Source organism: Hakea prostrata, chromosome 3, assembly GCF_041222555.1.
Source record: "Hakea prostrata isolate BN-2017 chromosome 3, UWA_Hpros_2, whole genome shotgun sequence".
Classification (NCBI taxonomy): domain Eukaryota; kingdom Viridiplantae; phylum Streptophyta; class Magnoliopsida; order Proteales; family Proteaceae; genus Hakea; species Hakea prostrata.
Window position 1 is genome coordinate 1,525,152 of NC_142602.1, and position 14,362 is coordinate 1,539,513.

Consider the following 14,362-nt stretch of genomic DNA (forward strand, 5'->3'; position numbering starts at 1 on the left):
GAGACCCTTAAAAATCTGTCCAAGTCTTTAGCGTTCGGTATTCATTTTTGCCCACGTGTGGCCGTCTATTAATCTAACCACGTGTGGCCGTCTAGTGGTTTTCTGGGATCGATTTTAGTGATATCATTTTTTAAGATTTTACAACCTAGTCATAAAAAAATCTATAAATATAATGCCATAACAAGACGTGGCTGAAACAATTATAATGTGTAAGGTAGAGTTCCTGATTTCATATGATATTCTTTCTACAGCAGGTTTTTTTTTTTTATTTTTTTTTTTTTAATACAAAAGTACTTTTTATATGTAAAAAAATTAGGAATGAAAGTATTACATATGCTCCTGGTTGAATTGAACCCACAATCACTTTGCTAAAAAGTGAAAAAAAATTTTGTTCACAGCTGGAAACCTGAACAATTTATTCTAAACTCTTGATTAATTCTATAAATCGCTCATCATAAGGTCAATCTTGTCAATCTTATTATTCATTATTGAAATAAAACGTATCAGAAACATTGGAAGGATTCTTATGATCTGAAATTTGGAATTGGTTCACAGACTTTCAGTCAACGTGGAGAATATTTTTGTAACTTAAACTACCAGTCAACATTACAAATACGTTGACCAGAAAAGGGGGTTAACTGTCAGATACAGAAACCGTTTTTCTTTTTCATTTTCCCACCCCGATGTATCCTTTATTGGCTGACGCAATTTTTTATAATAACCCATAGAAGCCAAAGCGCTGGCATTGGCAATTTGGCATGGGTATGGTTAATGAAAATGATTCTCTCTCTATCCTTACAGTGATTTGGTTTCTTTTCTTGAAGAAATCTTTATTAAACTGCCGTTGACTCCTTAGAAAGCCCCATGGGGGGTGGCTAACCTATTACCTAGTTACCTACTATCATTGAAGAGAATTATTTTTCTGCCCCAAAATATTCAGAATTATTTGGTCCCACCAAATGCTATATATAATAAACTTCTTTTAGTTTTAGGTAGAAGTACTTGGGACTTGGAAGGCATTAAAAATTCAAATAAAATGCAGAGCAGTATCCAACCCAACTGCCCTCTTAACCACGACGTGTAGACCCAATAGCACTTCCCCTTTTACTTACTGGTAGAATCAACATTCTATTAAATTGGGTAATGCCATATGCTATAGTCTTTTCTTTTTTTTTTCTGTTTTTTAAGTCAAGAAATAACAATTTCTTTTGAGAGTTGGTGAAAGGAGGGAGGAATATTAAAGCCTTATGAGTCATGATCCATGCTCGCAAATTAAATGAATCAGATTCTATATTCACACCAATGTCTGATCTGTTAACTAATATGAATTAAATCAACTATTCAGAAAACCCTGATATAAAACTTTTGAGATCCTAATTTTCCATTGAAGAATATTCTTTCTTCTTTGTAAGATTTCTTCTACACTAATCCTCACACTTATGAAATTATGAGTAATGACCACCCAAGTGAAAATTCCCATCAAATCTTTCCTTGGTTTTTGACCAATAGCTATCATTTCGAATAAGAAATCACAGCTTGGATTCTACACCAAGCATGTCAAGTATTAACACATTCAACAATAGGTCACTTGTCTAAAAAAATATAAATTAATGAATTGTGGTTGGACACTCCCTCCACCATTAATCGCTTTTTATAGTGCTTGCCATAATAAACAACCATGGCTCCATAATACCATTAAGTTCCATAATTGTCCACATTCACATACCTATAATGCATGCCTTGGGACACTTTCCCATATGATTGAAAAAAATATATATATATGAAAACTAGGTCATCCAAAGGTTTAGTTTTTCCTTTTTCTTTTTTTTGGGTAGTAATCCAAACTCCAAAGGACTAGTTAGCAGTTAGCAGTTAGATGGAACTCAATATATTTGGGTATAGGTATGCACTTTTTCTCCAAATTTTATAACTAGGTGATTTGTCTATTACTTTCAAAAAAAAAGTAACAAGTTCAAAACACAAGACTCCTTTCTCAATGTTGCTTAGAAGAAAGATAATGCATGTCATCTAATTGTGTTTCTTAGGTTCCTGTATCCTTATGTATTTCAATGTATTATCATGATCATGTACTCTTTCTACCCTCACTGTGTTATCAAACTTTAATTTTGCAACTTGAAAACTTTAATTGAGTTGAAACTTAACACATGGAAAATAAACTTTGTGATCTAATTTGCTACATCATATACACTTCAAACAATGAACTACACCTATCTAAATGTATCATTGAAGCAAACTTTACTAGAGTTTCCTTATCCTTGCAAACTGAAAATATTAAGGTGTCAACCATCATCATGTTGGCATCATATGGTTAGGAGGTGTTTGAAATAATTAGAATTATATAGGAAGAGAGACAAACATAGAGAACGACCCAAAAGCAAATATCTTGTCATTTATGGATGGACAAAAATGAAAAGGGATTAAAATAAAACAAGAAGGTTATATGGACAAGCTTGTTCATGTGACAAATATGGATGTTCACGTATTTGTATCATGTGGCACCATTGAAGGGGAATGAAATATATATAAGAAACATAAAAATAAGGGCCTCTTACATGCATATTTGACTTAGCCTAATAAAACTTGGCCATATGTGCAAAATTAACTTTAGAAAAAATTCTGCCCCAACAAAGTAGTGGATTACAATGCTTAGACTATTGAAAAAAATGCATGACATTAATGTGAAGATATATTATTAGATTTGAATATGAAATTTAGAGGATAAATCGTGTAATCCATTTAGGTGAGTCACATTCAAGGAACTCTAGCAAAACAAAAAACAAAAGACCACCTATAAGACCTTTTCCCTAAAGAAAACTGCGATTGGGGTGAAAAAAAAGGGACACCGAAGAAGACCATTGGAGTAAGAGAGTGAGTAACAAAGTGCTACATGCCTCTTACATTGTCTCTTGTGGTGTGAATCATCCCTAATCACTTGATTGGTGCTGATACAAAGGAAAAGTGTAGCACGCGTGTGGGACCCATTGGATACTGCAACTCCCCTGTATTTTCCTTCAACGACACTTCCAAGCGTATGCATTTTCAATGACATCACCCTTTTGGTCCCCACGCGGTCACAAGGAGTTTGTGACCCCTACTTCACCTTGATGAGCCAATTTCTCTACACACACATCACCTATGAAACTTGCGTGTCCATACTTCCTTTATTAACTCCCTTTCGTGACAAAGTAACATAAACACGCTTGTCTTTATTATTTGAAGATTAGGTTAATATCTCAAATTGTATCTATGAGAGAGAAAAAGAGGGGGAAGGATCATACACATAGCTATAGGGGGAGGGTGGTGGTGCCTTATCAATTCAAACAAAGAAAGTGATGTCCTATTTTTTATTTTATTATTATTATTTTTTCTTTTTAAATGTAGCAAGTGAATTGAATACAAAGCATAGAATACAAGGACCCAATTAATCATTAATTAGTTACTTTCTTTCTTTAATAAGGGAAATAAAGAAAGGAAAGAAAGAGAGCGTTATAGATTAGGGTCTCCCATAATTACTAGTAAAACTAAAACCCCACCAAAACCACTCCCATAATCCCATTGCCCTAAAAATTTCTCTCCACATTTCCCTTCCCCCTCTTCTCCTCCCTCTTTCTCTATGGCCCAAGGTGTGATAACCCTCCCGTTCAAACGGACCTCTATCAGAAACGCCGTTACGCCAAAACCCCGTTAAGTCACGTGCTTTGCTCCGACGCTAAGACCTTTCACCACAGAGAAAGAAAACCTCTCAAAAGCCCCTGCCGGTGTAGTGCTCATGGCGCATGAGCAGTTATCTCCACCAGCAGCAGCAACACCACCGGTGCCGGTCGATGCACATACGAACGCCACTCCGCCGCGCACCAACGGCGTCGATGGTGTCGATGACGCGAACAAACCGCCGAGGCTCCCTCGGTGGACTCGCCAAGAGATACTGGTTCTGATTCAAGGGAAGAAGGTGGCAGAGAACCGGGTTCGTAGAGGTCGAGCCGCCGGTTCGGCATTCGGGTCTAACGTTTTGGAGCCTAAGTGGGCTTCTGTATCGTCATACTGCAAACGGCACGGCGTTAATCGGGGACCTGTTCAGTGCCGGAAACGATGGAGCAATCTCGCCGGAGATTACAAGAAGATAAAAGAATGGGAATCTATGATAAAGGAGGAATCAGAATCGTTCTGGGTCATGAGGAACGATATTCGGAGGGAGAGAAGATTGCCTGGTTTCTTCGACAGAGAGGTTTACGATATTTTGGATGGAGGAAATGGTACTGATCCCTCAGCCTCTCCAGCGACGACGACTTTCGATTTGAAGGACGGCGAAGGCGGGGTGGTGGTGGTGGCAGACGTGGCTGCGGAGCACGAGGAGGCAGTGTTCGACAGTGGTCGGAGCGCGGCGGTGGAAGATGGGCTCTTTTCTGATTTTGAACAACAGGAGGAGGCTGGTGGGAGCCCTGAGAAAGACACGACAACTTTCCCTGCTCCGTTGCCTATTTCGGGTAAATTTATGTCTTATGCTTTTTACAAATTACTTATTCTTCACTCAGGAGATGTTTTGTGTTTGAATTCTATATATATTTGTTCTTGTGGAACTGGTTACAAGATATGAATTAGTTGGTGTTCATTCGATTCTTCCCTTAAGAGCTCTGTTATGCGTCTGAGGTTGTTGACGTTGACAAGTTTTTCAAGAGATTTTTTATTCCGTTTTGGCATTTGCGGCTTTCCGGTCTCATGAACTTCTCAATTTCTCCCGGCTTCTCTTCTGATTGAAACTAATATTTGTGTTTTTCGGGTCGATGCAGAGAAGCAGTTCCAACCATTTTGCAAAGGAGATATAGAACAAGGTAATTGTTTGGATGGATTGAATAGTTAATTCTTCAATTCTTTTCTGTTCTAGTCTCGTGTCTGGATCTGAAACCTATGTACCTAGTTGTTTAGGATTCTTTTGAAGTATGAAATGAGAAATCAATTTTCTGATATTGAGCAGGATACTGGAAGTCTTTAAGCGATAATGTGTTAGTAAAATTATTAAAAGGAATGTCTCAATTTAGAATTACTTGATCTATTCATATGAGACTAGTATTGCAACTCTGAGAGGCTGACTTTGAATGTCCAGATTTTACTCTAGGACCTCTCTCTTTTCTTGACTGAGGACCCTCCTTAATTTGAACTTAACATCATGTCTAATGAAAAGTGAATGACCCAGTGGATTATGTTTTGCAGAAAATGTTCGGACATTTCAATCTCCTTAATTTTATTTTGACTTTTTATGCCCCTCGCCCTCCATTGTAACCTTTGAGTCCTCAGTTTGGTACCAGATTGCTGAGCCTTATACTTGATATTTGATAACAGTGTCAGGTGTATCTCATTCTCATGTATCTGAGTTCTTACTAACTTTTTCTTTGTTTTGTAGGGCTTGTTTAAGGTAAGGCATGTCAATAGTAGTCTTTGTTCTTATGCTTAGACCTTTGTATGGCAATTTTCTATTGCTTCTTTAAAGAAAGTGTTATTCTTTATTTGAATTGTGGCTCAATCTATCTGCCTGAGTTTACCAAATAATGACCTGTGAAATATACTCAATCGTGAAGTCTCATGGCATATATTAGCATTCAAAATAGTTTTAAGTTTCAGCATGGCATTATATTTGATACAGTTGAGCAGAATGCTTATAATGCCACTGGAATATCAGAGGTGATTTCAATTTGGCTTTTAAGAAGTTGAGGGATGTCTTATTTAACCTATGTTAAGAGAGTTTGTGTGTGGGCATCAACTATGATGCATTTGAAGGTCAATTGTCCTGGAGGCATCACCAAGGGAGTTTGTTTGCCTGTTGTTTAGTTTTGGGTTATTAGTTATCTGTGTCTGATTGATAATTAGGGATTTATTTTTGTGTCTAGTGTATATATTTATGTTTTAAAATCTGATTGTAGGGGTATCTTGGTAAGAATTAGATCATTGTGCTTTCGGTGCCTTTTCTTGGTGTTCTTAGTTCCATCATCTTCCTGTTGCTGGACGAAGAGCATATTTGGGTTCTCTTTTAGTTGAATTGAAATTTTGTTTAATTCTGAATCATTAAGTTAGAGGTCCTTTATTTTATTATTTTTATTATATATATTTTTTAAGGGGGGGTGTTTGGGATGAATAAACTAAAAGACCCCATAGGGGAGAGAAGAATGCACAAAGGGGGGGGGGGGTTGCTACCAACCTTCAAGAAGGAGATGGAGGGTAGAGCAAAAGACCCCAGGTAACAACAATAAGCATGTTGCTTGGGAAATTGACTACCATTGGATAGAGGACAAGCTGAAGCATAGTAGAAATATCAAATAGATGGTTTTCCAAATTATGTCCAGGGATCTATATTTTGATGTCCATCTCCTAAAGTTCTTTTCCCACCGCAAGTGATGGATAGTAGCACCAAACACCATCTTGGCAACTCGATCACAAATAGTAGAGTTAGAAAAGGATCTTAGGACGCAAGGCCAATTGCTAGAAAAGCCAAAGGAACGACGAGAGTGGGGTCGACTGGAGGGGAGGGCTTCCGCCCAAGTGAGAGGGCAAGAGAAAAACAGGTGGTCGAGGTCCTCTGAACCATTCCAACAAAGAATACAGTTAGGGTTGACAGAGATATAGCCGTGATGAGGAAGGATTGGATTGGGGGGGGCAAGGTTCAGGGGCTCTCCAAAGGGTAAGGGCATGGCAAGGCATATTGTCTTTGAACCCAAGCGATAAGTTGACGAAGAGAGTGAGTGAGGTTCCCATCAGAGGAGGTGGAGAAGGCTTTTAAAGGGGAGGGAGCCAAATGTGATGGTCATTGGGGGATATTATGAAGAGGGAGAAGGGAGGTCCAAACTTCTGTGAAACGTGAGTGGGACAAAGGAGGGGTGGACCAAGATATTAGGGAGATGGAGAAGGAAAGGGTGGCAGCTTTGGGGATACATGACTTATAGACACTGCGGGGGCCAAAGAAGTTATAGAGGATGCCCAAAGGATGCCACGAGTCTAGCTGAAGGAGGTAGAAGAACTAGAGGAGACCTGGGTAGAAATGGCAGGGAGAGCGATGGGTCTCAAGAGGAGGAGTTTCCTCTAGACCCAAGAGGGCTTAGAGGGGAGGGAGATTGTTTAGATAGAATTGGATATAAGGAGATTAGTATAGCCAATTAACCTAGATGGAGTCATGTCTAGAGGCGACCTTCCAAATTACATTGGCCACATTGTAGTCCTGGATTCGTTGGATCCCAAGACTACCTTCGAGTTTGGTCTACCGAACTGCATCCCAATTAATGGGGTGGAGGAATTGCAAAATTTCTTGGCCTTTCTAAAGTAAGGCACATAAGAGTGCCCCTATAGCACTGTAGTGGCTTTTGGGGATAGAAAATACGCTAGTAGAGATAGGAAGATTGAAAGACTGAACGGATGAGCATGAGTCTACTGACAAAGGAGAGAAGTTTGCCCTTCTACAATTGGAGCTTCTTATGGATGCGATCGGCGCACAATGATGGCTAGTGAGCTTTCTGAGGATGAGCGGAAGGCTTAAGTAAAACATGGGAAGGGAGCCAAGAGTGAAGCCAGTACGGTTCTAGAGGGAGGTTATAATCGAGTCCAAGACGCCAGATAGAAAAGGAGTGATCTTATCCAAGTTGACCTTGAGACCCAAAGGGATTTGAAGAGGGAGAGGGCAAAGAGAATGGAAGAAGAGGAATGAGAGGCTTTGGAAAAGATCATTAGGTCATTAGTAAAAGCAAGGTGATCTGTTTTGGATTAGAGAGTTTTAGAGAGAGCCTCCAGGGACAGTGAGAAGAGGAAGGGGAAAGGAGGCAACCTTGGCAGATCCCAACGCGGGAAGGGAAAAAATTTGGAGGGGAGCCACTCATAAGTATGGAGAAGTGGGGAGAGGAGATGCAAGTTTCAATCTAGTGGATGAAAATGGGGGAATCCCATCGACGAGAGGACCTCACTAATGAGGGAGTCAAAGGCTTTTTGAAGATACACTTTAAGAGGGCAGCCGGGAAGTGTGAGGCTCTTTCAAAGCTGCAAACAACCTCGACACAAAGGAGAATGTTGTCAGAAATACGGCTGTTAGCGATGAACGTGGACTGGTTTTGGCTAAGGAGGGAGGACTTTCTTGAGACAGTTGATAAGGATTTTAGCAATGAGTTTGAAGAGGAAGTTACAAAGGAGATGGGATGGAAGTCAGCGAGAGAGGAGGCACCAAGATCTTCAGGGATGAGGCAGAGGAAAGTTTGGTTGATGGAAGACAGACTTAAAAGCATTGAAGAAGACGCTGCGGATGCTTGGACAAGGTCCTCCTCGATAAAACTCCAGGTGGCAAAGAAAAATTGCATATTAAACCCATCTGGCCTAGGGGCATGGTTAGATTTATGGGACCTGATGGCAAGGAGTATCTCCTCAGGGGAAGGGATGGCCCGGAGGGAGTCCAAGAAAGAGAGATCCACAAATTTATTAAGGAGATAAGGGGGAGGGGACTCTAACTCATCTGGTGCAGAGTTTTTTATAGTGATTGTAGGAGTTATGAGTTCAAAATGCTGATATAAAGGGACATGGGACATCCTAGAATTTTGCATCTTCAACCAAATCAGATTGGTCTGTGGTCATACATCCTAGAAATTGAGTACTTTCTCGATCGCTAATCAATTCATATTAATTTAGATCATAGAATTCTGCATTTTCAATCAAATCAAAATTTCCAGGTGTTATTCTCTAGTACATAAATGTATTTAATGTGTGAAGGTGGATTTTTCCTGCAGTAGTTCGGTTGGTATGTGTTCTTCACTAATCTAATTTCTCCTCCCTCACTGTAAGCTGCTAGTTGGAACAAATTAGCCAGTTAAGGCAGCTCATGCTCCATCCCTAACAAACATCATACATCCTTGCCTAAGTTCATGTAGCCCCTTAACTTGATCCATAGTCTATTGCCATAGAAGTCTTGAACAAAGCCCATCTTTTGCTGGATTCCCCTGTGTAACCTGATGTACCAACGGAGAAATCCACCATAGGATCGCCAGACAACTCAGAAGCTAGTTGATTCTCCCAGTTCTATCCAATCAACTTGGTAGTCGTATATGACTCTTTGTTCTGAAACTGAATGCTTGGGGTTGAATGTGTATGTTAGATCTTTGAGCATATGAGACCTTTGTATGGCAAAATGGATTTTATTTGGTGCCTGTAAACGAGTGCCTAGCACATTTTGTAGGTGGTTGTGTCTTGTGTGTAAAGCCTCCAGGAGGTCTTGGGTTCAAACCTCCTGGCTTGGAGTTCCTCTCCCATAGTGTAGGGTATAGTAGGACCAATAAAAAATAATAATTTATATGGTGTGCTAGATTTTTTGTGTAGATAGAGGAACACAAGGACCTTTTGAAACCAATGTAGCATGATAACAGTTTTTGTGATTGTATGAAGTGCATGAGGCTCCCACTACTTCAGGGTCTAAGGTTTTACTGTGAATAAGACACAAATCATCTGCAGGAATGATGCTAAGAAGCTATAATGGTAGAATGCAATGCACCTGTGACATACTTCTGTGTGTGTTATTCCTCTTGTGCAAGGTAGTATATCACGGCATTCATGTTATGAAGAAACCACAAAAGCAATTGTTAGTGTCTACATGAACTCAAATGTATGAGTATTGTATTGTGGATTGTCTCGATACATTGGTCTCTGTAAATGGACTGGGATGTTACTTATCTTCTTCAGAAGAATTGTTTGGTTGGCCGCACCTTAATAATTGTGGTATCCTGCCTAGGAAGTAAATGAGAACCATTCAGGAGTATGACAAAAGCCCTTCCAGGAATGCTAATATTATTTGAGTCGTTTCATATCTGCAGGTACAGAGAGTGAAAAGCAGCCTACTGTTAATCCTGAGAAAGGATCTTCATCTCAAGACGAGGGACGTAAGCGGAGGCGATTATCTTCAGATGTCAGTGGTGAAGCCACTCTACAGGACCAGTTGATCAAAGTCCTGGATAGGAACAGTGGAATGCTAGCAGCACACCTTGAAGCACAAAACATCAATTGTCAGTTAGATAGGGACCAGCGGAAGGACCATGCAGGCAGTTTAGTTACTGTTCTTAGCAAACTTGCAGATGCTTTAGGAAAGATTGCTGACAAGTTATAGTGGAAGGCTATAGGGTTTTATGTACATAAGTTAGATGCTCCCCTGAGCTCCATGGGTTGTAGTGTATGCTGAGGAAGATTGCCATCAAGATCCGTCCCGGGCCAGCATCGAATAGGTTTTTTTGTAAGGTATCATTGTACAATTCCTTCTAGCACAGAGCTCTTACCCCCTTTCCCCCTCCTATTTTGCTTCTTAATTGTGCCGTTTGTGGCCCGTGGCCACAAGATTTAATATAGAAATAAATAATTAAGCGCAGGAATCGCAGCAGGCCTTTCATTTACTTGTTTGAGAGAAATTATGGAGTCTTGTAATATTTGATTTTACCAAAAAAGCAATATTTTATTGTATATTTGGTTGATTCTGAGAAGCCAGTCTTGCATATATTGGCCCTTTGTTAACCTTAGCTCTGTACTTTTAAAATGCCAATGAACTCAATGCAGCTTGTTAATAATCCTACTGGTTTCTTGATATATGCTTTTGGGTCGGTTCTGATGATTCTTGTTTTACCATGGGATCAAAATGCAGGCTACAATTACAGGCCTACTCGTATTTCACGGCCATTTATTATTAGGTAAAAATCTTCTAATGTTATCGTCGTCACAGACCTAACATTATTGACACACAACATCGGTACTGAATTATCACTGTTCATATAGATACCAAAAGCAGGACGCTTCAGTTATATCGGGCCAATTCCACAGTTGCGGCCATATCAATAGCTATACCCTGCACAGAGGCAATAAATAAAACGATCACAAAAGGCAGAGGAGAGACATTTGCGCGTGATGAGAGAAACCATTTGTGAAGTTGAATCTTTTCGAGATTGATTCGTCGTGCTTGTTCAGAGAGAGAGAGAGAAGATTGGTTTTGAAACCTTGACAGAAAGAGTACTTGAGAAGCCTCCAAAAAGAGAGTAATGTGAAGAAACTCTAGGATTAATAGCACTGATACTTTATTAGTGTGGCGTCGGCGTCAAACCCTTAGAGCGAGATCAGCACTAGAAAATCAACTCAACAGCCAAACTGTCTCTTTCTGTGTCCGCGCATCATCTGTGGGTTATTCAAGTAGCAGGTACAGCCTCGACCAACTTGGCGAAGTAGAACTGAGTGGTAACGAGACCTCTTTTCCTGATTCGCCATCCAACCTTGTTCAGTGCCCTCTCAATATCTGCCTCTGCGTGAAGGTAAGCTCGGGTGGCTTTGGAAGGTCCAGGAAATAGCTCTCCTACCCTCTTCAACAGATCATAATAGAATGTCTTGGGAGCAAAGCTGAGTAACAAACGTTTCTCTGCCAGCGATGCCAAATGCCCTATCATTCCGTCCGCCTTGCTCTGCGGGTAATGTATCAACACGTCCAAACACACAACCGTGTCGTATTTCCCTTCTAAGCTCTCCAAATCGCTCACCTCAAACTTGGGCATTTTCGCCTTGCCATCATTCTCCCCTTGAAGAAGCTCTTCTCTTGCCTGCCATTGTTTTTTTGTTAATTACATAAAAGAATTGAGACAATTCGCAGAGAGTTGGAACTACTAGAGTACTTAAAACTGTTAACAGTACAGAGACCGACCTGTTTCTCAGCCTCGGCGACCATGGCGGCAGAGATATCACTGGCGTAGACAGTGGCCCCTTGCTTGGCGAGAGGAATGGAGAGGCAACCAGTGCCACAGCCGGCGTCGCAGACGGTGACGCCTTCCAGGGGGCGCTCGTCTGTGAGCATCTTCATGACATTCTCGACGGTCTTGGAGTGGCCAAATCGGATGTCAAGTTGGACTTTGTTAACTTCGTCGGTCTCTCCGTAGATTTTCCTCCAGCGCTGGAAGCCGGAATTGTTGAAGTACTCCTTCACCACCTCCTTGTCGCCTCCTCCCACCTCTTCAGCCTGGAGCTGCCTACGCTTCTCAGGGTCGGCGAACGAAAGCACAGCGGCCGCAGCGGCGATCGAACCACCACCCAAGAAGGCCAGCGTTGTGCCATCCAAGGCAGCTCCGACAGACGACACATCGGTAGCAGTCGACAGTGGTGGAACTGGAAGGGCTCTTGGGGGCGTTACAGTTCTTCTTCTCGTCCTGATTTCGAATTCATACTGAGCATTCAACTTTGGCGATGGTACACAACTCCTGGGAGAGGAAATAAGAGAGGAAAAGGCCTCGCAGAATGCCATAGCCATAACCACGAGCTACAAGCAGCTCGCAGAAATCCTGGAATCTGGATAGATGGGATATGCATATCTTATCCAGATCGAGTAAACAGCAATCCAGAATCCAGGATATCTGATCGTTTGCTTATCAGTGCTCTGGGAATCTGGGCTGGGCTGGGCTGGGCTGTGCTGTGTGGACCTCAATGTCACTGTGCTAGCTGTCCCGGTATGAACACGTTGTACGGAATTTCTGCGACAACTGATTGGGCTGGGCTCGTGAAGCCCACCTATCCTGGTTTGGGCTTGACTTACGGCTGCCTCCATACTCTTCTTTTTTGGTTAGGAATAAGATTTATTGCATTAATATCTAATCTTCTTGGTATTTTACATCTGAGATTCTCATACAATAAAGCCCAAGACAAGAAGGGGGGAGGGGAGTGAACATAGAAGAAATAGTCCTGTGATTTAGCGAGGGTTTTGGCAATTAAATCAACAGCGAAGTTAGCCTCTCAAAGGATATGGTAAAATTGACATGCGATGAAAGTAGAAGCAAGATGAATAATATCCGTCACAAGGGTAGTGACCTTCCATGAAGGACAAGTCAGTGATGTGAGGAAGGTCGTCAGAGCTTGGTTATCAGTCTCGAGAAGAATGTGTGAAAGTGGAAGGTATCGTGCATATTGGAGAGCCTCCCGGGTTGTAAATGCCTTGACTACTAGAGAATCCCGTGTACCGGTCCCTTGCCCAAAAGAAAAAAGAACCTGATGATCTTGATTTCATGCTACGCCGCCTATAACAAAGAGGCGAAGATTGGCATAAGAAGAGCCATTAACATTGATTTGACTCATACTACACGAGGAGGTTCCACCGAATCATACGTTGCATGGGAGGATGTTGTGGTGGTCATTGCAACGAAGTAAACTCGAGCTAGGCTCTGCGGATATGTTGAGTGGTATCCAGGAGAGAGAAATGGTGTGAGCTTCCAATTCGAGAAGTATAGGTATTCCATAGGGTTCAAAGAGAAATGAGGATTTGATAATGTTGATCAGTTTGTTGGATGCTCAAGTACACTTTGGCTACCATCTGGCGTAACTGAAGGTACAAGGGTTGGGTGGGATGCTTGCCTAGGAAATGCATGTGATCCCAAATGCAATTAGTAATAGGACAATGAATAAAAAGATGTACCGATGTAGGATGTGTTTCACATGAAAAGACAAGTCATTGGGATGGAATAACCTTTCTTAGCAAGAAGATTTGTGATCGACAACTTATCATGGAGGGCTTTCCAGAGGAAGTGTAGGGTACACAGTGGGAGGGGAAGATGCCAAAACTTTAACCAAATGAAGCCATTTGTTGGTGGAGAGGCATGCATGGGAGTGATGGCAAGATTATATGCCGAGTGAACTATGAAAAGACCTGTAGATGTGCATTTCCAAACATACCTATCGTCACATGAATGAATAGGAATGGAAATGCTAAAAATTTTTTGAATAGTGTCAGCAGGCCACTAGCTAAGTACTTTCTCTCGATCCCACTTGGCTGAATTATGATGTATAAAATAGGGTACACGAAAAGAAGAGTGACCAATGGGGTAACATCCAAGATCCAAAGGTTGGTTTGGAACCCAATTGAGAAGCCATTTGCTAGCTTGCCTTCCATTTCCGATTTGAAGAAAAAAGCCTCATTGTAATAGATCTCTTGCTTGCAAGATAGGCTTCCATCCCCAAGAGGATGTAGGGGAAGTTGTTGCCTGAAGGAAAGAGCATGTCAAAAATATTTATTTTTCATAATGTGGCCCTATAGAGTATCATGAAGGGAGTGGAGTTCCCAAGCCTTCCAAGATAGAAGAGCAAGGTTAAAAGCTTCTAGTTTTTTCAAGGTTGAGGCTGCCTTGGCAAAGAGGCTTAGAGAGCAAGTCCCAAGGGATTGTATGAATATGCTGCTTATCTCCACTTGACCAATAGAAATCCCGAGTTAGTTTTTCTAAGGTATAAGTGATAGAGATAGGAAGTTTGAATCAAGACATGAAGTGAGTTGGCATACTTGTCACTGTGGACAAGATAAGTATGGTTTTTTCTGCATAAGATA

General features: G+C 41.1%; 2 protein-coding genes across 2 annotated transcripts; one reads left to right on the forward strand and one right to left on the reverse strand.

Annotated features, from left to right (window-relative positions):
* The first annotated feature begins 3,528 nt into the window (after window positions 1–3,528).
* On the forward strand, window positions 3,529–10,334 carry LOC149019870 (trihelix transcription factor ASR3-like). The gene is made up of 3 exons (XM_089147867.1): window positions 3,529–4,505; window positions 4,809–4,850; window positions 9,849–10,334. Exons 1-3 carry the CDS (start codon window positions 3,791–3,793, stop codon window positions 10,136–10,138), a joined length of 1,047 nt encoding a protein of 348 aa, XP_089003993.1. The 5' UTR covers window positions 3,529–3,790; the 3' UTR covers window positions 10,139–10,334.
* A 433-nt stretch (window positions 10,335–10,767) lies between these two features.
* On the reverse strand, window positions 10,768–12,379 carry LOC149019871 (magnesium protoporphyrin IX methyltransferase, chloroplastic-like). Its single transcript, XM_089147868.1, has 2 exons — window positions 11,705–12,379; window positions 10,768–11,603 (listed from the first exon to the last, which is right to left on the reverse strand). Exons 1-2 carry the CDS (start codon window positions 12,302–12,304, stop codon window positions 11,199–11,201), a joined length of 1,005 nt encoding a protein of 334 aa, XP_089003994.1. The 5' UTR covers window positions 12,305–12,379; the 3' UTR covers window positions 10,768–11,198.
* Between the last annotated feature and the right edge of the window lie 1,983 nt (window positions 12,380–14,362).

Bases quoted from the DNA above. Each gene is read 5' to 3' on its own strand.
- LOC149019870 (XM_089147867.1), top strand. From the start codon at position 3,791: ATGGCGCATGAGCAGTTATCTCCACCAGCAGCAGCAACACCACCGGTG. The intron at 4,506-4,808 runs GTAAATTTATGT...GGGTCGATGCAG, and splicing joins TGCTCCGTTGCCTATTTCGG to AGAAGCAGTTCCAACCATTT. The intron at 4,851-9,848 runs GTAATTGTTTGG...TCATATCTGCAG, and splicing joins CAAAGGAGATATAGAACAAG to GTACAGAGAGTGAAAAGCAG.
- LOC149019871 (XM_089147868.1), bottom strand. From the start codon at position 12,304: ATGGCTATGGCATTCTGCGAGGCCTTTTCCTCTCTTATTTCCTCTCCC. The intron at 11,604-11,704 runs GTCGGTCTCTGT...AAACAATGGCAG, and splicing joins TCGCCGAGGCTGAGAAACAG to GCAAGAGAAGAGCTTCTTCA.